The 22,602-nt window shown below is 35.0% G+C and overlaps 1 protein-coding gene across 1 annotated transcript; it reads right to left on the bottom strand.

Moving 5' to 3' along the window:
* Window positions 1-8,398: 8,398 nt before the first annotated feature.
* KLHL24 (kelch like family member 24) lies at window positions 8,399-19,280 on the bottom strand. The gene is made up of 7 exons (XM_015816254.1): window positions 19,262-19,280; window positions 13,874-14,852; window positions 13,033-13,217; window positions 12,236-12,354; window positions 11,468-11,656; window positions 9,449-9,637; window positions 8,399-8,818 (listed from the first exon to the last, which is right to left on the bottom strand). The coding sequence occupies exons 2-7, from the start codon at window positions 14,791-14,793 to the stop codon at window positions 8,621-8,623; spliced, it is 1,800 nt and encodes a 599-aa protein (XP_015671740.1). The 5' UTR covers window positions 14,794-14,852; window positions 19,262-19,280; the 3' UTR covers window positions 8,399-8,620.
* Window positions 19,281-22,602: the final 3,322 nt, after the last annotated feature.

Raw genomic sequence — 22,602 nt, 5'->3', positions numbered from 1 at the left:
TCTCTCAGGGCGACGAAGGGGCGCGGCTGCGCAGGCGGAGAGCGGAGAAGGGGCGGGCATTGGGAGAAGCCGATGCGGGAAGGCGGCGGCGGCAGTGGCGGTGCTGGACTGGCCGGTGTGTTCTTGGCTCTTCACCTACAGCATCCGCTCTTTAACCTAAATGACTTGGACTGGCCAAGAAGACTGATGTGTGACGCGTTTAGTTTTTCTTCTTCCGCGCGTTGATATTTCGTTTAGGGAGCTTTACAATCCCCCAAAGATTGTATCTCTACACTTCTTTATAGCACGTTCTTTGCTTTTTGTTGGCACTGTTACTGTTATTCTGATTATTAATCATAATCGTCGTTAGCTGCGTGGGAATGCTGTAGGCAGCTGTTAAAGTGGTCACATATAAGCTGCAATTTGCACACTGTATTGTTGCCTTGTCTTTCATAGACCATCATTTTCCTCATCAGATACATCATCTAAAAAATCCAGGGGCATTTGTCTCAATTCAGAATGAACTTCTATGGCAATGAGTATTTGGAAATAGTAGGAAAGTGTTGGGAAACTGCCACCCAGGGGAGCACGGTTCATGCTGGGAATTAGTCTGGAGTTGTTGTGCAGCCACAAGACACCTAGGGCTGACACCTTCCCTCCCCCAATTTCCATGGGATCTTACGTTTGTTCCAGTGCTTTTTTTTCTAAAAAAAAAAAAAAAGTGCCCAAACTCACACACGTCATACAACCCGCCTTGCCTACCCTACAAGGTTCCATCCAAAAAAGGTGCCGGAACTCCATTCTAGGCGTTCTATGAGAAAAAAAGCCCTGGTTTGTTCCCAAGAGAAGTTTGGGGAGATTCTTGTATTGTAGGCAGAATACAATAAAGTAGTCTGCTTGAACTCTACACATGTGGATCTGATTGCTTGTGCCTGACAAATCAGTAAATTCCTCCATAATTCTATTGATGTTCTGATGTATACTTAGGTCAACTGCAAGCAAAGAAATGCAGATTATCATTATACATTTGTATATAAATGAAATACATCAATTAGTGTAAGTTAATATAAAGAATAATAGAATGTGCTGTTTATATTCTAAGCATTTTTGTCAATAGTTCTAAAAATATAAGCCAAAGTAGAAATGTGTAACATTTTTTAAAGTTTAGTTGTCAAAATACTATCACTGAAACTCTGTTCTTCAGAACATTAACTTTTCCAGGCACTATTTTTAACATTTAAACTAATGCACTTTATTGAAAAACTATGTACATAAATGAACCTAATATTTCATAGCTTTGGGTAATGAAATGTCTGCAAGAAAACAAGCAAGCTCGGAGAGCACCAACGACCCCTGATTTCATAGCTGTAATCTCTACATAGCTGTATTGTGGTTGTTAAAGTTAAGAGTTTCTATACAATTTATTTATGAATATATTTGACTAGATAATATATATAATTGCTTTGCTACAGTACAGCCCTTCACAAATTTCTTCTGCACAATACTTATTCAGTTAAGTTTAAACAAGAAACACCAATTGAAACATAAATTAATACAGTCCAACAACAGTTTGTAGATTTTTTTATATGACATCAAGGCTAAATGTTTATGTTTGATGGCTTGAGCACATGGAGAAATATTAAAGAGGATAGTTGGTGGAGATGTTGGAGGTTGAGTTGTTTGCTAATCAGCTGGCTGGTGTTGTGCATGTTTGGTCAAAACTGTGAGAGCTCAGAGGCTAAGAAGACAGCTATATAGTAGTGTGGCTAATGGTATTCTCCATATTGACTGACAATAGCTATTTGGTGCCAGCTATTTCTAACAGCCAATATCTAGGAAATTCTAGCAGTTACTTGAGATTGGGACAATTTTTGGCATCTGGGCTTGAAATAGCAATAGCACTTAAGACATATACTGCTTTATAGTGCTTTACAATACTCTCTAAGACAGTTTATAGAGTCAGCATGTTGCCCCAAGTCTGGGTCCTCATTTTATTGACTTTAGAAGGATAGAAGGCTGAGTCAATCTTGAGCAGGTCAGGATTAAACTCTTGGCTGTAAGCAGAGGTAGTCTGCAATTCTGTATTCTAATTCCACCATGGCTCAGGGGAAATGGAGATGGTAATGAAAGCAGGAGCAAGTCAGTTGCTGGGTGACAGTGGCCATCTTGTCCTTTTTCCTGTTCATCCTCCCCTTTGCCCTACACAATGGATTTGGGATTAAAATAATCCAGAGTTTGCTGCTGCTGTCATATTTATGGTTTATGGTGATGTGGTGTTACATCCTTCCTGTCTGAAGACTTGAGAAAGAAAAGGACAAAACAGTCTTGATGTGAGAAGATTTTAGGAGGGCCTGCTAGTTGGGGGGATAGAGCTGCTATCTGTGTTCGACGAGATAGTGAGACATCTCATGTGTTACGTACTTCTTAGATTCACAGGAATATGCTGAAAAGAGAGTATTTCTTTTAGTCAGCTGTTTAATCAGAATATGCATTGAATTTAAATATTAAATGTATTTAGTATTGTATTTTGAATTTTAGAATAATGTATTCATCATAAGGAAGATTATATAAGTCTACTTACAGAATTTAAATGGAAATCTAGCATTTATCATTATGAATCTTCTGCTTATGAATACCATAGCTATTTGTCCTAGTTGGAAATTGAAAGCTACAGTAAAATATTTCTCTTCCAAACTAACATATTAAAATATTCAGGCAATGATACTGATTGCTATGGAAATTGTATTTTTCCCAGTAGAAGTAAGATCTTTTAAACATTAGGAACATAAATGTTTCCTTCTGCAAGAATTGAGTAATTTGTTACCATTGTTGCTTATATGGTAGCATGCTCTTTAAAAAAAAAATCTTAAATGTGCTGTTGATTAGTAGGATTGAAGTGTATCCTTTTGGAGATAGAGATGTACTGCTCCTGAAATCTCAAGTTTGAGATTGTTCTTTTAGTCTCAGCTTTTTTTGATAGTCAGGTGGAAGCAGTGCCAAGGAATAACTTTCTGTAGCTGCATCTAGTATTCTTTCTGAAACAATTTCTGCTACATGCTTTGTTTAGAAGCTGAAAATATATTGACTGGAATACTGAATACTGCAGGAACTGAGAACATATTCTCATGTTGAAAATCCTGCACTGGCTACTAACGGTTTTCTGAATATGTTTCAAAGTACAAGTGTATACAGTACAAAGTACATGTACTTTTAGAGCCTTAGTGGTTAAATACTAAATATATGAAAGGCCGTCTATGTTTTATTTTACATTGTTTTTCAGTTTTAGGATCCTGTAATTGTCAGAAAAGCGGAATCTAAATCAAATAAGTAATATACGTTTACATAATAAAGATCTAAATTTTTTGAATGAAATAGGAAACCAGAATGATGCAAATTAGCAATGTTTATTCTGAATTTGTCTTTGGGGGAAAGATTATATTAAAATGGATTTATTTACAATATACAGTTCAGTTCTTTGGATTAATTATGCAAATAAACTACAATCAAATGCTTTTCACCCTCACATATTGCTACAACCCATAGTAGCTTTAAAAAGAATCATTTATAAGCAATCATCAAAAAAATCACACATACTTATAAATACATACACATAACATTAAAATACCTACTGATACACTCCAGTATTATAATGCAAGCTAAAAAAATAAACAGAATTCAATAAAAGACAACAGTATGATTATAAAGCATATTGGTAAGTACAGTAAAAATGACCAAATCATTAGAATTACTGTCCCTAGTTCAGTGTTTTGTGGTATAACTGAAGATTTCACCCAATAAGTTTCATATGAGGTTAGCTGCCATCTAACCTGTAGTATTTCTCTAAATATTCACAAAAGTTGAGAAGAGAAAAAAAGTAGGTATTTTTAGTGTTTCATTTTTCAGCTAAAATCCTTCTATAACATAGGAAATTTATAAAGGACAGATTTTGTATCAGCAAAAGTGAAACTTAGCTTGGTTTACCTTCATGTAACTCAGGATGGTTAACTCCCTCTTGTAAATTTTCCATGATTTTTAAACATGATAGGATACGTGATGATGCAGTGAAATAGAATATGCTATAATAGAGATGGGTGGCTTTCCAAGAATTGGAGATTGCTGCACTCTTTCTTGGCCAGATACAAGATTGTCTGGGAATCTCATAGGAAGTGATAGATTTCTGCTCATTTGGGTAGATTAAAGGTATAAATAGAATTTAACTCCTAGAGACCTTCTGCTTCCACTTCTAATGGTATTTCAAAACAAAACAAAACAAAAATCATGCTGTCAACAGTCAGGTTTGTTGGGCTTTTGAAAATGGGATGTTGAAGTGTCACATGAGACATGTATGTTGTTCAGCCCTGTGCTAAATTTTCAGGAAGGTACTCATATAGGTGCAATCTTTTAAGAACTAGGTAGCAGTGTAATTAAAAGTATTTCCAGGATTGCATAAGAACCAAATAACTTCAGCCACATAATTCAGTGACCAATACATTTTCTGAGTTAATATTCAGCTACTTTTAAAATTTTGTTTAGTATTAGCATGCTGCTGCCTGGATTCCAGCCATTTTGGAATCCTTCACAAATGAAAGATCTTCATTAACAAAGATCAAGCAATATTATTTTTTTTCCCACACAGTAGGAAAACTGCAATTAGCAGCAGATTCTTAATACCAAATGTGGAAATAAGTAAAACTGAATATGATGGGACTGCCTTTGGAGTAAATAAATAATTTGTGCACCACATATATGTTTTGTGGGGCATATACATTGCCTGGACATCCTGAAATATATATTAAACATGCACACTTGTTATCTACTGAATTACTATTGTGTACATTCATTCTCTGCATTTGATACAACCATTTGTTTCAATTTTAATGTAAACAGAAAAAAAACCTGTCAAAATCACAAGTAGGTTGCTGTTCCACAACTATAAAAGGCCAAGTGCAGAGTATTACAGAATAGTACAGTTTTAAATACATATTAAATATGCATCTTAGAAATAGTAACAAAACATTTTTATTTACAGTATAAAGCACACAAAAACTGCAAGATCAAGATTAGTTGCTGGTTTGCAATTATTCAACCTACAAAAACTTAGTATACATTAGACATTAACAATGGTTCCTATTTACAAAAATTGGAACTTTGTGAAAATAATTCTAAGTAGATTTGAATAAAAGTCATCTGCTTTCTCCCCCCCCCTCAGAATAGTTGCATAGACTTTTTAAATATAACATCAGGCATAAATTTATTGAGAGATTACTTTATCATATTCTACTTTTTTATTACATTGTTCACTTTTTACACATAGTAGAATTATATAAAGGAATGAAAAGGCCAAAGAAAAATGCTTTCTTTTTCAAAGAATGAGATAAGTTAGCAGGATGTCTGATTAAGAATACAGATTCCACAACTCTGATGAAGTAACATGGCAAGATTTTGCAAAGCATTTGGGACAAATGCATAATAAATCATTGGTCTGCGTGGATTAGGCTCTTTCAAAGCATTCAGTCATCTATGTCTTCCAGAGAGATTGCACATCACATCCCAGCTGCCTGAGTGTGCATGTTACATACCCAGATACTTCAACTGGGACTTACTAACAAAACAAAGCAAGTACACACAAATGGAAATGGCTTTTGAAACAATGACTTGCAAAAGGATGCTTTAAGGTTATGAAAAGGTGTTTCCCTTGAGCTACTGAGTTTTTAAGAGAATGGCCTTATAAATGCTATGCTACAAAAGTACAGCTATATATGGTTCTTGTAGATACAAGTCTAAGGTGCTTACAACTGTAATCAAACAATGGGCAACTGTTAGCATCAAAATGTAGGCCAGTGACTGTAGTTATAGGAAAAAAATCCAGTATATTACAATAAAACCAAGTAAACTGTAGATTATATACCTGTAGTGATTCTTACTGAAATATGTAAATATCTATAAGGTGATTTCCCCCCCCTGCTATGCCCCTTCGAATTGGTTTGAGTGGATTTAAGCAAAACAGTAAGCATGCAAAATTAAAATAGAAATAACCAAAATGTAAAATAGGGCAAATTTCCTATAGATGGCAAGCAAGATTTATTTGGCACAATCTATCAAGCTGTATAAACAAGTGACATGCATTGGTTGACATTTTCAAACAGATATTTGCAACTTGGTTCATTCAGAACTATAAACAGGAATTTCTTGAAGTTAATTATGATTAAATACGACCCAACAGTAGTTGCAAGGAGGTTTTAAGGAAAAAAATATCATCACTATAGCTGAAAATAAGCAAGCAAACATGCCAAGTAGAGGTACACATACCATTACCATACCGTATCTAGGTATACCTTGTTTTTAAATGGAACTTTTCCAAAATAGATGCCAAGAAAAAAAGATACTGTTAAGTCCAGTTGGTTAAGTCCAGTTGGTTCAGCCATTTGTGAACTTTGTACATTCAAAATAGGAATGAATGTTTTTACATTGTTTTAACAAAAATCTCCTGCCAAGTGATATATTTCATACAAAAGTAGCGAATTTGATGGTCAAGGGACACACTAAAATGGATTTTGTAGGATAAAGGAATAAAGGTTACAAAACAGGACAACATGTCACATATGTGGACAAGAGGATGTTTTTAAGGGAATTCATGGAGTTCCCAATTTTTAACTTTGATAGGACTTGCTATAGAAAACTCCATAGTTTTTGTTTGCTATTGCTCTTGAAATGGCAGGAAAAAATATTGTCAGTTTTCAGAAACAGTGGCCACAGTTTTGTGGGCTGCAAAAGGAGATTCAAAGGCAACAGGTTGCCCAGCTCTCCCTTAATGTATTTTTATGTTATTGGTGAAATGCAGTGCATTTCTTTTCACTAACAGAATAGTTTCCCAATGAAATCAAGAGGGGAAACAACCCCTTTGATTTCAATAAAAATCTATTCTTGTTTCACTGCTGGAGCAAAACGACTTAACTGGATTGCTCTAGTTACAGAAAGCAAACTCATTTAACTGTTAATTCATATATTACTGAAAAATTACATGTATAATCTATTGCACATCAGCACAAATGCTTCCAATAATAGTACTGAATAGTCAATGCTAAAAGTATTTAAAGGTACCTACTGCAAACACACAAATAGAAAAGAAAGCATTTAGTAAATAATTGATTTTGAGCCATATCCTCGTTAAAACAAAAGTTTGATGAATTCCAAGGTACCAGAAATGTCACATAGTACATAACTGCTTGAAAATCCACTAAAACTATTTAATCAGGCATATTTTTCAGGGAAACTTGCTTCACTCAGTTCCTGATAAATTTAAATGTGGGAGACTAAGGCTTATAATCTAGTTAAACAACTGTATGAACATGACCAACAGATGTAAAAATGGAGATGGAAAAAGAATATACATAACTTACCTATGCGAGAATGTCCAAGGAAAATTCGTAATATTCACAGCAGTGTAATAATTATGTGGAAAATATTCAAGAAGGAAACAATGATGTACAAAATAGCATAATGAATTTTCCTTGTAAAACATGTTCTTGTACTATCATACAACTACTGCTTATTATACAACTAACTGATCACAGTAATATGCAACACAAAAGTGCTGGTGACATGTATAGTTATCATTTTCACATCTAGAAATCATGTTTTAATATGCATTTTCTAGACTAAAATATGCCAATTTTTTTCAAGTTGTACAGGGTATGCTACAGAAAAAAAACAATTCAGAAAATGATCCATGTCACAGAGAGATGCTACCTGGAAAAATATTAATAACAGCTACATGGCAGATGCTTTCATTTTTTAATAGAAGACAATGATTAATCAACTGCTTGTTCATTGGTTTTACTGTATCTTAAGCAAAAGCTCCTTACTATTGATTTTTTTGAAATCTAAAGTTGTTATTTAACAATTTGGGAACAATACTGAAGCCCAACATAGTGAGTGGCAGAGTTTAATTCTAATTATTGCTTCTTTGGGCTTCTGATGGACAGCTATGATGTATTTCAGATGGAAATTCTGAAGATTTAAAAAGTAACTAAGCAAATAACTAAGTAAGTAACTAAGATGTTTTAAGGTCTCATTTAGAAGTAAAATGAAAAGTAATCACATGCTAACAAAAATGAAATACCCCTTTAACTGAGTGATTCTACATACAGATGGACCTAAATATTTTTAATATGCTTTCTGATGAAAAATCTTTCATGATGATACAAGACAACATAGACTTATATTATTTTCATATATTTTAAACATTATTCTAACAGTGGCTCTATAAATTCAATTAATGAAAGAAAATAAAAGGCAAATATTATTTAAAGCATTTACACATAAATCATATATAAACTCAGTTTTTCACATTGACTTATTCATATTAAAAATATGAAAAATACAGGTGAAACTATTTGAAATAAACTTGAAAAAAATACAATATGGACATGAGCATGATCTATTTAGTAATATCAACTGTTAATGATTTCAGAAGTTAAAAATCGTAACTATAGGAAATCTTTAACAATCAAATCTGATTACATTTCAGACTTTAAACACAACAACGTTTCTTTCCATATGACACTTTGGAAAAGGCTGCTTTCCTGTTCTTAAAATGAATCCTAAAAATCCTGGCAGTAATATGAGCCTAATTTCTTACTCAAAAATTCTTCTTATCGTTGTATCTGTGAATAGTCACACAGCCATGGTATGATACTGGTCTGGGCATGGCAGCTACTCCTGTAATGATGCTTGTTGCAGGGTCATAACAAAGAATAGTATCTGTGGCTTCTCCATTTTCTCTTCTCCCACCAAGGATATAGATTTTCCCATTACAGACAGACATGCCACAGTTTTCCTGATCATCAGATCAAAAAGAGAAAGAGTGAAATTATGTTAAAATAATTGCTTTGCTAGAAATATACTAAATCATTCTTTTGTAGATTTCTTTTCTTAAGCTTAGGCTTGGTATATTCCCTGTCAATAAACTTTTGTATCATGCTTTCTGCCTCTTATAGATATTAATATGGGCAAATTCTAAATCAATCAATTTTTTAATGAAAACAATCAAATATCAAGCTCAGTCCAGAGATGGTTTCTGCAAACTTCCAGCATAGCACCATCATAATACTTTCCAGATATTTCAGTTATTCTTATGCTGAATTATACCTTTAAGCAAAACTTTCCTGTTTTGTACCCTCCAAATATATTGGACTTCCATAATTTCCCATTGAAATTATGATGCTAGCCAATAAATCCGGTATATTTGGAGACCTAAATTGGAAAAACTTGCTTACTTCTTTAAGTACAGCATGATGGCAAAATTCACTTTGCCCTATGGAATAAAAGCTCAATGCTCCAGTATCAATTTCATGAAAAGCAAACATGTATCACAAAAATAAAAAGCTTTCCTAATTTTGCACTTAATCATTTTATGTTAACATATCTTTATTTGTACATGAGCACTTTTTTAGCCCTTAGTTGTTACCTGTCTGCTAAACGTGTTCTGCACATGCATCCAATAATCTTCAACTGGATCATAGCAATATATCGCTTTTGTGAGTCCTCCAGCAACATAAATGAGATTGTTTAATGATACAGCTGTAATACATCTCTTCGCAATGGGGATTGTTGCACGGAGGAGCCAAGAATTAGTATCGGGATCATACGACTGAACCTTAAGAGAAGGAAATACATGTTAGTTTTTAGCACCTCTTCGGTATATTATATAGTACTTATAAATTCTGCTTCCTTTGATTCTTAACATCATTCACTAAGTGATGTAATAAATAATGAGCAAATCAAATCCTTCATTTACTATAAGAATTATAAAATTTGCATACTTTTTTTTTGACTTAGTTAGCAAGTATAATTGTTTAAAAATAAAAGATGTACTTGAATGTCTTAATGAATCACAGTTTATCCTGAGAAATATAAGACTTGCCTTTCCCTGGGTTTGTACAGTATATGTGCCCTCTCACCTTCTCTAGCAAGCTTGTTTTTAAATTCTTTGCTATTCAGTGTGTTATCTGGATCCAACATAGTTAAAATTATGGTTTAAAATACATTTTAAAATATAAACTTGAAAGCAAGTCAGTTTCACCATATGATAATAGTTTCCTTAATACGTGAAATTCTGAAAGGAAAATATTCTGGCCTGCAGACTCTGTAAGCCATTAGGCTTTTTAATCTGGAACCACTGAACCTTGACCAAATTGAGGAATCTCTCTCTTTGGTCATGTATAAGTAGTGAAAACTATTTGTTGCAGAGAAATCATCACTTTCAGGCTCTGTTATCACTTATACCAGGGGTGTCAAACTCAATTTCATTGAGGGCCGCATCAGCATTGCGGTTGCCCTGGGGGGGGGCAGGTGGGTTTGGCCAGGGTGGGTGCGGCCTACTGGCTGGGTGTGGATGGAATGGGTGTGGCCTACTGTAAAATGTATTATTTTACATAATGGTTCAAAAATAAGTCAAGCAATCAGTAATACATTGGATCAGGGAAGTAGCAATTGGCTTTATGAATCTCTCTGGACAAGGAAACCTAAGATGTGCTGCAGATAGCTGTTCCCTGGGAGGAGACTGCAAGATAGCAGGCTCTTGAGGTTTTAGAGCTCTGGGACATGAGGGAGTAGCCATCGTGCTCAAACCACAGTCCATTGTCTTTAAAATGACACTGGGTTTGCATATTTATTTTCTAATCACTTTCAGAAATTATTTGTTAACTGCTTTTCAGTTAAAAACCTTTGGATTGGCAAGTTTGACAGCATTGGGTGAGTGTCCCTTCAATTTCATCAAAACAAAATTTTAACTACAAGTTTAAAATTAAAAACATTTTTAAATAATCAACCAATAAACATGATGATTAAATTTTTGATTTTAGAAAGTTACAAACAGACCAGGGGTTCAGATAAATTTGAAATAAGAGTTAGGAATTTATTATAAAGAATCCTTCCTGTGGAACAACGCTTTTATTTATTTTTTAAAGTAAGATTTTAAAAATTGGACACTAAAGGTAATTAAACATTATAATTAAAAAGGAACAGACTTGATTTACATTTGCAGAATGGAGCAGAATAGTCTAACTGACATTATTTTGAAAAATGGGCTCAGAAGTTAATATTAAATATGTTATCAGAGACATGTGACTCTATGGAGGGACTGACTAAAAGATGTTATGGAAGAGGAACAGGTTTTACAAGACAAGACTGAAACTGAGTTGGAGGTGTCTTTTCCATTCTTGACATGGAAAAAGATGTGACACTCCACGTACAAAGGAAATGGCTGATGTTTAATAATTAAAATGGATATGCAAATAATAAACCAAGAGAGTAACCTGGATAATTTTCTTATATTGGATTTATAAAACATGCTTGTTAAAGTTTTGAAGAATTTTGTGAGAAAGGACAAAATAAGTATATGTGTATGTGTGCTTTCATTCTTTAATAGAAGACAATATATTTTTAAATATTATTAATGTGAGAAAAGTTAATTCAAATACCAAACCTTATCAGAGCATGTGTTATCATCTGGACCTCCACCAATCACGAACAGTTTGCCCACACAACTGGTAACTGCTGGAGAACTGACAGCTTCTTTAAGTGAAGCTACCTCTGTCCATCGATTGGAAAAAGAGTCATAACACTCCACACTACTCAGCCGATTTTGCCCATCATATCCTCCAACCACATACACCTGTTAGAATATGTAGAAAATGTTATGTGTTTGTCCTCTAATTTTTTTAGTGACAGAATGCAAAGTTACACAAAACCTGAAAGGACATTCATAATGCCTATCTTACTCCTACTTCATCAGTACCCAGGAAGAACATGCAACACTTCACATGACTTCAAATTCTCTTCAACTCGGACTATATTAAATATTGTGTAGCAGCAGAAAACATAAAACATGAAGCAAAAACATATCCCATATTTATAACTTGCTATCTTGAGGTTATTCAATATGTTGATTTATTTCATTATCTTTAACAATATTTTCTGTTTCTGTCCTTTAGCTATAAAAATAATGTATGTATTTGTGTCTGTGTGTGTATCATAATAAGATATAAGTAAGGCTGTTTGTTAAATAAGAGTGACATTGAAAAACCCATTTTCAACAGCAACTCTGCATCAGATGTATATACAAACCAGATTAAAATGACATATTTCAACACCAAACCTCATCTTTAAGACAGAGAATTCAATGTGATTTTGTGTTAGTGTTTTATTGCAACTATATTTAAGAAATTAAGTATCTTTAATAAAGATCTCTTACCTTACCAAGGAGGACAGCCATTTTATGGCGCCATCTCCCTTTATTTAGAGAAGCGACTCTGATCCAAATGTTAAGTTGAGAATTATAAATCCATACATCACGGCTGTTGATTCTTCCACCTTATTGAAAAACAGAACTGGTTATTATTATATAAGCATTGTCACTATTGGGCTTCACTGTGGAAAATGCATTAGAAGTATATAAAATGTTTTTCTGAGTCTGAAATGTTTGAAGTTTGAAATGCTCTGTTATGAATCTGAAAAGGTTCTTTCAAGCTAGATATATTGCGTTGACCATTTTGGAAGTGTTTGAGGTTCAGAAAGCTTAAAACATTTGTTTTGAATACAAAATGCTGCCACGGTTTTCAAAATGACTACCTCAAATTCAAACTGTTTCAGTGTGAAATGTTTTGTAAACCTCTAGTTTATACTGCTGAAAATAAAATGCAGAACAGTCATATACTTTCAAAACTTCTTGACCACAAAATAATGGATATAAAACTCTTCTAATCAAAGAACATTTTCTGGAATAATATTTCAGTGGAAATCAGATCAGATATACAGGTTGAACATGGAAGTTGAACATTCCTTTTATTTGAAATCAACATATATAAATGAAGAAGACTTTTCATTCAGAAATGGATACATAAATCACCTCTATGTTCACTTTATTGAGCTACTCTCCAGTGCACAGAGGTAGTAAAATAGGTATTAATTAAAAAAGACATGTTCTTTAAAATAGCAGTAATTTTTCTACGGTATTATACCTCCCCCCCCCAAATAATATAAAATTATTACCTGAAACAAGGATGTCATTCCTCAAAGCACAAACTGCATACTCAGATTTTGTAAATTCTGGTAATTTTGCCAGGGATTTCCACTCTCCTGTCATTGGGTCATAACATTCTGTATATGGCAAATTAAATCCCCCAACACGCTCACAACCTCCAACAACAACTATAACTTCAGAGTAGCCAGTTGATCTATAAACACAAAATATATTTATACTTTAAATACTTTAACATTTTAGCAACACTACCTAAAATTGACTGAAGCATTATATTTAAAAAAAAGAACTCAAGTCTTGCCCACTACAATAAACATTTGGAGAAGATTCCCACATTAACCAAGTAGTGAGGCAAGAAAAACTCTTCCTAATCAACATACACATTTGAAAACATTGTTAAGCAACCTGATGATTTCCAGATATACCTTTACTGACTGATAGTACTGGCTCAGGTCACAAGTAAACAATTAATGAATTTAAGTCAGTATATGAATGAGAATAGAATTGAGCAACCATTCAGTAGAATGAGAATAGAATTGAGCAACCAGAATTGAGCAACCAGCTTGATTACTACTAGTGACAATAGTGAAGTAAACCTGTAAGCTCCATCCAAGCTTGTACTCTCTAGTTTTTTTGGACTGTGGTTCGCATAGGACATGACCAGCAAATAGGAATCACTTAATTACTCCCTTCAGCATAGGCAGTTAAATGGTAGTGACTGAGCAGCATACACACTTGTTTTTTCCATGTGCAAATCGAACTATAAAATTAATAGCTGAACACCCTGAATAGAAGTATAATGAGGAAATTATTCTGGAATGCAACAGACAGCTACTCTGCAGATCATCTTACCTTCGTGGTCTAGTTCTTGGAGACATCATTTCATTTCCAAGGACATGGTATCTTCTTGCTTCATGCAACAATTGGTAACATTCAGGTGAATTTTGGATCAACTGATCTACTTCCACTGTCTGAACAAAGTAGTTAGGATGTAACAAAGGCAGTCTCACATGTGTGAGAATTTCTTGTAGAACTGAGCGCCTGGATTCCACAGCCCGGTACACCCAATGCATAACTGCTTCAAACGCCATCTCCTCTTTGCTTATAACCAGTTCATCACTGCAAATGTAATCAATAAGTTCATCTTTTCCAAGCTCAAGAAATTCTTCATGCTGGGCCACATCCTCAAAATTTTGCAGTGCAAAATTTTTGCATTTTGTAAAGAGTGTTTTCAGAGAATGTGTATCAGCAAAACGTTGAATTCCTAGACAGTTACAAGGATCTAGCTGCTCTTCTAGGAACTTAGCACATGCATCACGCAAAACACTTATCTGAAAGAGACTTGATGTTTCAAACAGGTACTGCACATTATCTGTGGTGATTTTTACCTTGCCTGTATATACATATTGTAAAAAACAATCCATGGCTTCAGCAAAAATTCCATTAATTTCTACCAACATCTCCCGACTTTCTCTGTGATCATTGCAAAACATAGCTCTGAAGTAGCTGCTGCAAGCTGAAAGAACAGCACGATGACAGGGAAATTCTCTGCCTTCAACACAGATTATTACATCTGTGAACAAGCGACTGTCACGAAATTCATTGAAGATCTGAAGTATGCTTTCAGCATGGGATGATCCAGGAGAAAAGTCAAAGAACTCATGGCCTGATAAAGACTTTGGGTCCATTTCAAAAACTTTACGCTTGGTGACTGGGGATTCTTGGACCCGATTATCCCCTCTGTTCAATCTGCGCCCCAGTATTAGTACCATGGTTACATCAACTGTTTATGCAATCAAGGAGAATAGATGTGATGAATATCTTCTTGGTGCTAAAAATAGATATTTTAAAAATATTTCAGACTACTGTACAAAGACATTATTACAATAAATAAAACATCGGGTCAACCATGCAATAAGGACTAGTGTTGCTTGGTCAAAAGGATCAAACAATTTTTCAAAAACTAAACTCTTCTGTCTTAAAGCTATTTTACTAAGCTAACCAATCCTGATAGTTCTTTAACACAGGGATATTTTACAGAATATATTGAATGAATGAATGAAAGACCTTTGAAGGGAGATTAAATACTATTACATGAAGAGGTGTTTTGGGGAGGGAGAATTGCCTACAACTTCATCCTCATAAGCATCACTTTCACTTTAGCTATAAAGAGCTGTTTGCATATACATCTAATATACATCAAAATGAAAGATATAGAAACAAGATGGGGATAGTTTTGTATCCAAACATCTCCATTCTCACACTGGACCCACTATTTAAAGACACTAGTAATTTTTCTTTATAGATCTCTGGTGGGAAAACTGGGAGAAAGAAAGACAAAGAAATCCTACAGAATTCTCTTGGAAAATATGCCTAGTTACTGACCACCCTGGTCAGCATAAACTAACAGGGCTTTAGCAATTACAAATAATTCATTTTAACTCTATTTGGTATTGTAGAAAAAATATCAACAGAATTAGTGAAGTTACATGAGAAACATTTGTACTGTAATATTTGAAGATTTTCCTAAGTAGGCTGTAGTGAATTTTATATTTATCTGTCGTTAAAACCATGACCTGAGGGGAAATAAATATGAAATAGTAATCCAGAAAACCTTAGAAGCCTATAATTGGACTGCTGATGTATTAATGATCACTGGCAGCCATCCAACAATTGAGGCAAGGTAGATAAGCATAAAGAGAAAGATCAAAAGTCTTTTCATTCAGTCCTCTCCTCTTCAACTCATGCAAACTATATCAATTTTACTTAGGTTAACAAATATTCATTCCTTTAATTTCTGAATTATCAAAATGGAAGCTCTTTCTCAGTTTAACACTTGAACACCACTAAAACCTTTGAATCTGAAACAATGTGAATATGTTAGTTAGACATGGATGTTTTATTTCAGTAAACAATAAACTGAACTAGAGAGGTGTGTTTCTTTCTGGAAGACATGATAACCATTACAGTAGTAGAAATTTCATGAAGTTAAGAAAAAAAAGTAAAATTTATTCAAAATTTTTATATTCTAAATGTGCATAGACGGGGTTTAGACATAACATTTACCAATGATTTTTAAAACTATGGTTATTGAATAGACTACTGGGCTAACAAAACAATACCTATTTATTATGTTAAAATGATGGTTGAAATATATCAGTGTTTCTCTAGCTGTGTGTGCCACTGATGATACCAGCATATCTGGGTAGAAGATGGCTTCCTTTTCCAAACCAGCTGTCTTGTACCTTTCAAGTAAAAATAATACTACTCCTGAAGTCATTGTATTGATTGCCAGTAGATTTTTGGGCTTAATTCATTTTGCTGGTTGTTGCATTTAAAACCCTTCACGGCAAGCAAATTAAATGTTTCAGTTTAATGATTATGGTAGAAGGAATGTAGATAGCCTAAAGCATTTTAAATTACTTCACCACAGAGTTAAAATGATAAATCTCACTTATCAATTCCATGCCTCTTTACTTCCACTGTAGTTTTTGTGAAAATATTACTTTAAGTTGCTTGATTTTACCTACCAAATGTTGCACAGAATTAGTACAGTCCTCATATAATGATTAGGTAAATTACAGGAACCAAAGATGTTTACTTCCTTTAAGTCTGTCTAATTCTATTTTGTCATATTCATCTCAAGTTAGCCCTGGAACTCTGATCCCTTCTCTCCTGGGATATAAATTTGAAATTATAACTCCTTAAGATGAAGCAACTGTATTTTCTTCTTCGTTGCTCTAAAAAAGAAAAAAAAAGCAAAGTCTTTTTCAAATAGAACTCTACAGTGCTAGAATTTCCCATCAGTTTCCAAACATTGAACAGGTCAATCATGAAAACTGGTATCATTATATAAAATAACAAAATAATTGATAATAATTAGTAGTGTAATATTTACTGCTTTACATTTCACTATGAGTTAAATGAAATAATTGATAGACAGAGTTTGGTGTAGTGGCCAAAGCATGGGGCTAGAAACTGTGAGCTCTACCCACACCTTGGGTACTAAATCAGTTAGGTGACCTTGCGCCAGTCACTTTCTCTCAATCCTGGCTGGGAAAGAGGGAGGCAAATAACTTCTGAAAAACCTTGCCAAAAAACCCTGCAGCTGACCCATCCAGACAGTGTCTGAGAAATAGACATGATTGAACAGAAGGGGAAAAAAAATCTATGTTTTATGATGTGAAGCTTTGCTACTCTATACTATTTTGGGCTCTATACTATTTTGAGAAAGCAAATTAATGTTTTGTTGGTTTGCAAGAAGCCTCCAAGATTCCTTTAATTCATTCCTGCATACAGTTTTATAAATCCAGCTGCAACAAATTCTACTGCAATTCACTGTATTATTTGAAGAGAATTTCCAAAACCAAACACCGGACATCAATCACCAGGCACTCTTTTCCTAAGAACAAGTCAAGCTCATATACGGGGTTTCCGTCTTACAAAATTTTAGCTCTATACACGGTAAAGTATGTACGTGGACCCACTTATAGTTTCGGGATGACTTCGATGCCATTAAGTTACACTTTTGTATTCGTATTTCTAAGGATCGAGCGTGTAAGGTGGCTTGATAAATGAAATTCTACGTTGTTTCCCTGCGGGCCAACTGGAAAGAGGCTCCGGTTGCCAGAGCGCTAGGGCAACCCGGTTTATAGAGACAAAACCATTCGCGGTTACGCCAGCAACCCGCTGACCTAACAGACGAAGTTCTTAGAAACCTTAAAGAAACACGACCGCCTCGTAACTCCAAATCAGCGCCGCCAGCTGTTACACAACTGGCCTCGAGTCGAACCCGAGCAACTGCCAGGCGAGCTTGCACAAACACATCCTACAGTTCACCTTCACCCGAAGAGAGCAGGCAGCAAGACCCGCCTCCCCGCATTTTATGTCCAATTAGAGAATACAATTTTTCAAGCACGCTCACTTCTTCCTTCGTCTTCAGCTGGGGAGTGCTCCAATCAGCAGCAACCTTTGCCCCCCCCCCTTTCCTTTAGTTCTCAAGATGGAGACGGAAGCTGCAATATTTGGGGGAGGGAGAATCAACTTGGGAAAAAACTCGTTTAGCTTGGTACCTACTTTTCATCGTCTCCTTTTTCTTTTCTTTTCCCTCATATAAGTTAGAGTAGTTATGCCTAACGCCCTTAAAAAAAATGCCGTCGGCTTTAAGGGTTTTTGAAGCTATTTCTGTCCTCCCCTTTGGAAAAAGTGGTCTAGTCCAGTGGAGGGACCAGCCAACAGCCACTTCGCCAACAGCCATTTCTCCAACCTCTTCATTGGGGGGAGGGGGGGAAAGAAATTCTACGCACCGGGATTGATCTCCCGGGAATGTGTCGATGAACCCGGGAGAGGGGCGACTACATAGATTGTTTCTCAGGCTGTGCATTTGCCACTAAACGTACAAGGGTCACCAAACGGAGCTTATAGTGACTGTAAAGCAGTTGGGGGTAAGGGGAAAACAATGGGCGAATTTCTCGATGTTCTCAGAAATAACCCAAATCTGCTGGCCAAAACTTTCTAATCGGTCCAAACAGAAATAGAAGTCCAACCACTACTTGGAAGCGAGAAAGAGGAAGGGGAAAATACAACCTGTAGTTGGTAGATCTATTTAACTTTCTTAAATACGAAAGATTCCTTAAAGAAAGACGAAATCTAGCACTTTACGAGTCGCCGAAATCATTCTCGCTAACAGCGCAAATCCAGATTTACGCATTTTAAAGAAGCCGAGAAGGAAAGCAAGCCGCTTTACGCGCCTCATCCGCCACCGCCGCCACGCATGTTGTTTTCCCCTTCTGATGAATTCCACTTCCTTTCTGGATGCACAAACAAAGCGTTCAACAGCACTAACGGTGCTCTGATTTGTGGTGTGTGTCTTTTTTCGCGCTTGCAACAGAAGAAAGAAATCACCGCTAGTATCCTTTTCTCTGGCCATATAATGGCCAGATTTTACAAAGAATCCAATATACATTTTAAACTCCATTACGTTGCATTTAACACGTTTTCGCGAAAAGCGAAAGGGTCGGGCAATGTATGTGTGTGTGTGTGGGGGGTGTCATATATTTTTTTCTTATCAGACGAGTGTCAGCACCTAAAATCAAGCTGTTTAAGATTAACGGCATTAGTATTGTTGTTTTTTGTATGTGGTTTCTGCTGAAACAGAAATGATCACCCGGCCCCCAATGATATTTTTGGCCTCAGGGAATTCAGCTCAGTTCTCAGCAACTGTTCAGTGAAGACGTTTACCTGTCTGTCGCTTTTTCCTGGAATTAAGCGTCCCAGTAGCAAGCCTCCCGCTTCGTTCTCCTGAAGCTCGCTCGCCGCTCGCTCTTTTTGTCTTTTTCAAGTTCGAGCTCAACTCTAAACAAAGAAGACCCCAAACATGTGACCTCTCAGAGTCAAAACAGATGATGTCACGTACTTGCTAGCCAATCGCAGCAGGGCCGGCTGAAATATCTTGGGAGATGTAGTTCTCTAATCGAATGGTTTGCGACGCAATTTCATACGACGTTGAAGCAAGTAAATTGTCTTTGTTTACAAGACTGAGAGGTGCACAACTTTATTGCTGTCGAGGCGATACCGCATGATAATGTCTGTATTGGCAGACGGTGGCAGCTTTAATTTCTTAAAGTTTGTTTATATTGAACTATAAAAAATTAAAATTGCAGCGCTATAAAACAAAAAAGGTAGTGATTATATAGTGAAGAAGGAAAATCTAACATAATGTAATGATTAAAATCTAAACAATGTCCAAAGAAGAAAACTAATTAACAGAAAAAAATGGTCTGATACAGATGATGAAACAAAATAAATTCACTCCTTAATTTATTATTAAATCAACATCTGAGAGATATATTGCATCTTCTCGTTAGAATAAAGAGACGTTCAAAAAATAGATAAACTCTTAAAATCAGGAGAATAAGCTCTCTATTTACATAAAATTATCCCCTTTGTTGTTAAAAGAGACAAAGCTCTTAGTGAGATGACAAATTCCATATCCTTTAGTATTTCTAGTACCCAATATTATATTGACACACAGAGTGATTTGAAACCAAAGCAAGGCTGTAGCTGGAGAACACCAGATCTCATAAGAAACTTCAAATTTCTTACACTGACACAAAAAATTTAATGTCCATCTCTTTTTAACCATTCTTTGAGAATTAGGATTAAACCATATTGCTTTACAACTTTGATAAGCTTTTTAATGTGTTGCATAATTATCAAGGATAGACATAATATCAGCATATAAGCACAATTTGTAATAACTGTTGAGCATTACTACATCCTTAATAGTTTGAGATTCTCTTATAAAAGAGGTTGATGTTTCAAGAACCAAATTGGAGATTTATACAGGTAAGAGGCATCCTTGTTCAGTGCCATGATATCAGATAATAGGCGTAGAAATAAATCAGTACCTAATAACTCTAGACAATGGATGAAGAGAGCTAGTTTTGTGCAGTAGTTAAAGCACTATAACTTGTCCACGCAATCACCAGGAGTTAACATTGACTCAAAGGCATCAAAACAAAACAAAAAGCAAAACTGGATGAAGACACAAAATTGTAATTCGGTAAACAAAAGATGGTGGAAATACCTATTTTCTTAGAACCCACTTCATAAATTCGATCTGGATCAAATTGAAGTCTTCTTCAGCATCCAACAAAATTAGATCTGATTCCAATGTATCTGCTATGATATCAAAAATATCAATCACCAGGCAAATTTTGTCAGAAGCATGTTTTTTTTATAAATCCATACTGTGATGAGTGAATTATAAATGGTATTACCTGCTACACAGCCTTCTCCTAAATCTTGTAGTTGCAGCTTGTGTGTTTTGCCTTCTGGAGCTTTTGAATCATGTGGAAAGTTTCTGCACGAGTACAAGGGATGATTACAGGTAAAAAAACAAAGGCAAGGAAATCTCCATGCAGTCTGAGATTCAGTTTGGCAGTCTCCATTTGATGTAACGGCCTTAGTGAGAAAGTAGTTATTATCTCAAAGAAGCCTCGGGTTGCTAAGACATAAGAAGAATGATTCACTGCTCTTCCATTCAGTAATGTTAAAGTTCAGTGCTGGAGCTTGCAAAATATTTTGACATTTAAAGAAGTTTGAACCATGCTTCCAACCTTACTCTGTTTCAATAGAGTTTCCACCCACACCAGAAACAGGTGAAGAAAGAAGCAGAGCAGAGAATACCTCCTTCCAAGAGAAGGAAAGGAAAAGTTGGGGGCAAAGCACCCTTTCTAATCCCATGGAAGTTGGAGATTTGTTTCACTTTTTCTGCTCTCCCTGTCCTCTCTGCCATGGGTTGGCAAGAGATGTTGGAGGGATGGCTTTTTCGCTCAGTGGCAGAGCTCTAACTGTTCTGCAGGCAAAAGACAATGTTCCTAAAACCAGTGACTAAGGCCTGTGTCATTCTCCAGATTTACCAAATAATTTGTCGCAAACTGACCACTTGCCACTATTTGTAATAACAGAGATGAGAAAAACACAGTTTTGAAGGGCAATAACAAATAACCAAGCAAAGGTCACTTTGAGATGGACAACGGACAATTTGAGGATGCCATTATGTGTATATTCCTCAAAAAAACAAAACAAAACCACAGGTTGATGTAGTGCTTTTTTTACTGGGACCAGCAAGACATGCAAATGATTCCTCAGTTTTGAAAGCTCAGTAGCATAGAATGAACCTAGATTGCATTTTCTCTTCAATATTGCCAATATTATTACAAAGTACTCTATATATTGCATTGATATTATGGCTAGCATTGATATATATTATAATACTGGGATTATTTTAAATGAAAAATGACTTTACATGGTTACCAATATATAAAACAAATATGTACTGAAAAATCGAGCTGTAATTAGTATGTAGACATCCTTTTTATACTCTTATTAAAATTACAATTTGAAAGATAAAAACTAATACAAACTAAAAAAAAGAATAAATAGAAAAAATAGAAAAAGAAAAAAGAAAAAATAGGAAAGAAAAAAGAATATAGTATAAAAAGAAAAAAAGAAATGACTTCCACTTATTTTTTTTTAGTAATTTATCACCATCTCTTAAAAGTTAGTATATAGGTCTCCTGAATATGATACTGTTGACATTCACATGCTAATGAGAAACATTGTATCTCATTTCCGGTTATTTGAATGTAAAACACTGGTAAGTTTATTTTCACTGTACATTTCCTTATCCATATGGTCAATTTTAATGTTTAAAAAGTTTAATACAGTATATCTGGACAATGAATTTCAATCACCTGCAAAAAAAGTGAAAACAGTTTTAATACTATTTGTTATAAATTGTAGTCTTCTCATATTCAAAGGCATATGAAAGTCGTCTTTAGGTATATGAAAACTACTTGAAATATATAAGATTTAGAAAACAACTGACTTTGTTTGTGTTAACAGGATGAGAAAGTGCAAGGCTTCCTGTTATGTGAGTGTGACAGCTGTAGATAAGTGGGGAGGCACTCACAGGAAATCCGTCTTACATCTGCAGCATGACTTGTCTAAGGCTGAGAGGCTATCTTTAATTGAAGTATCAATGCTAGTGATGCTAGTGGTGCTAGTGATCAAAC

The sequence above is a fragment of the Protobothrops mucrosquamatus genome, unplaced genomic scaffold, assembly GCF_001527695.2.
Source record: "Protobothrops mucrosquamatus isolate PMUCROS unplaced genomic scaffold, P.Mucros_1.0 scaffold419, whole genome shotgun sequence".
Classification (NCBI taxonomy): domain Eukaryota; kingdom Metazoa; phylum Chordata; class Lepidosauria; order Squamata; family Viperidae; genus Protobothrops; species Protobothrops mucrosquamatus.
This window is presented reverse-complemented; position numbering and strand designations above follow the sequence as displayed.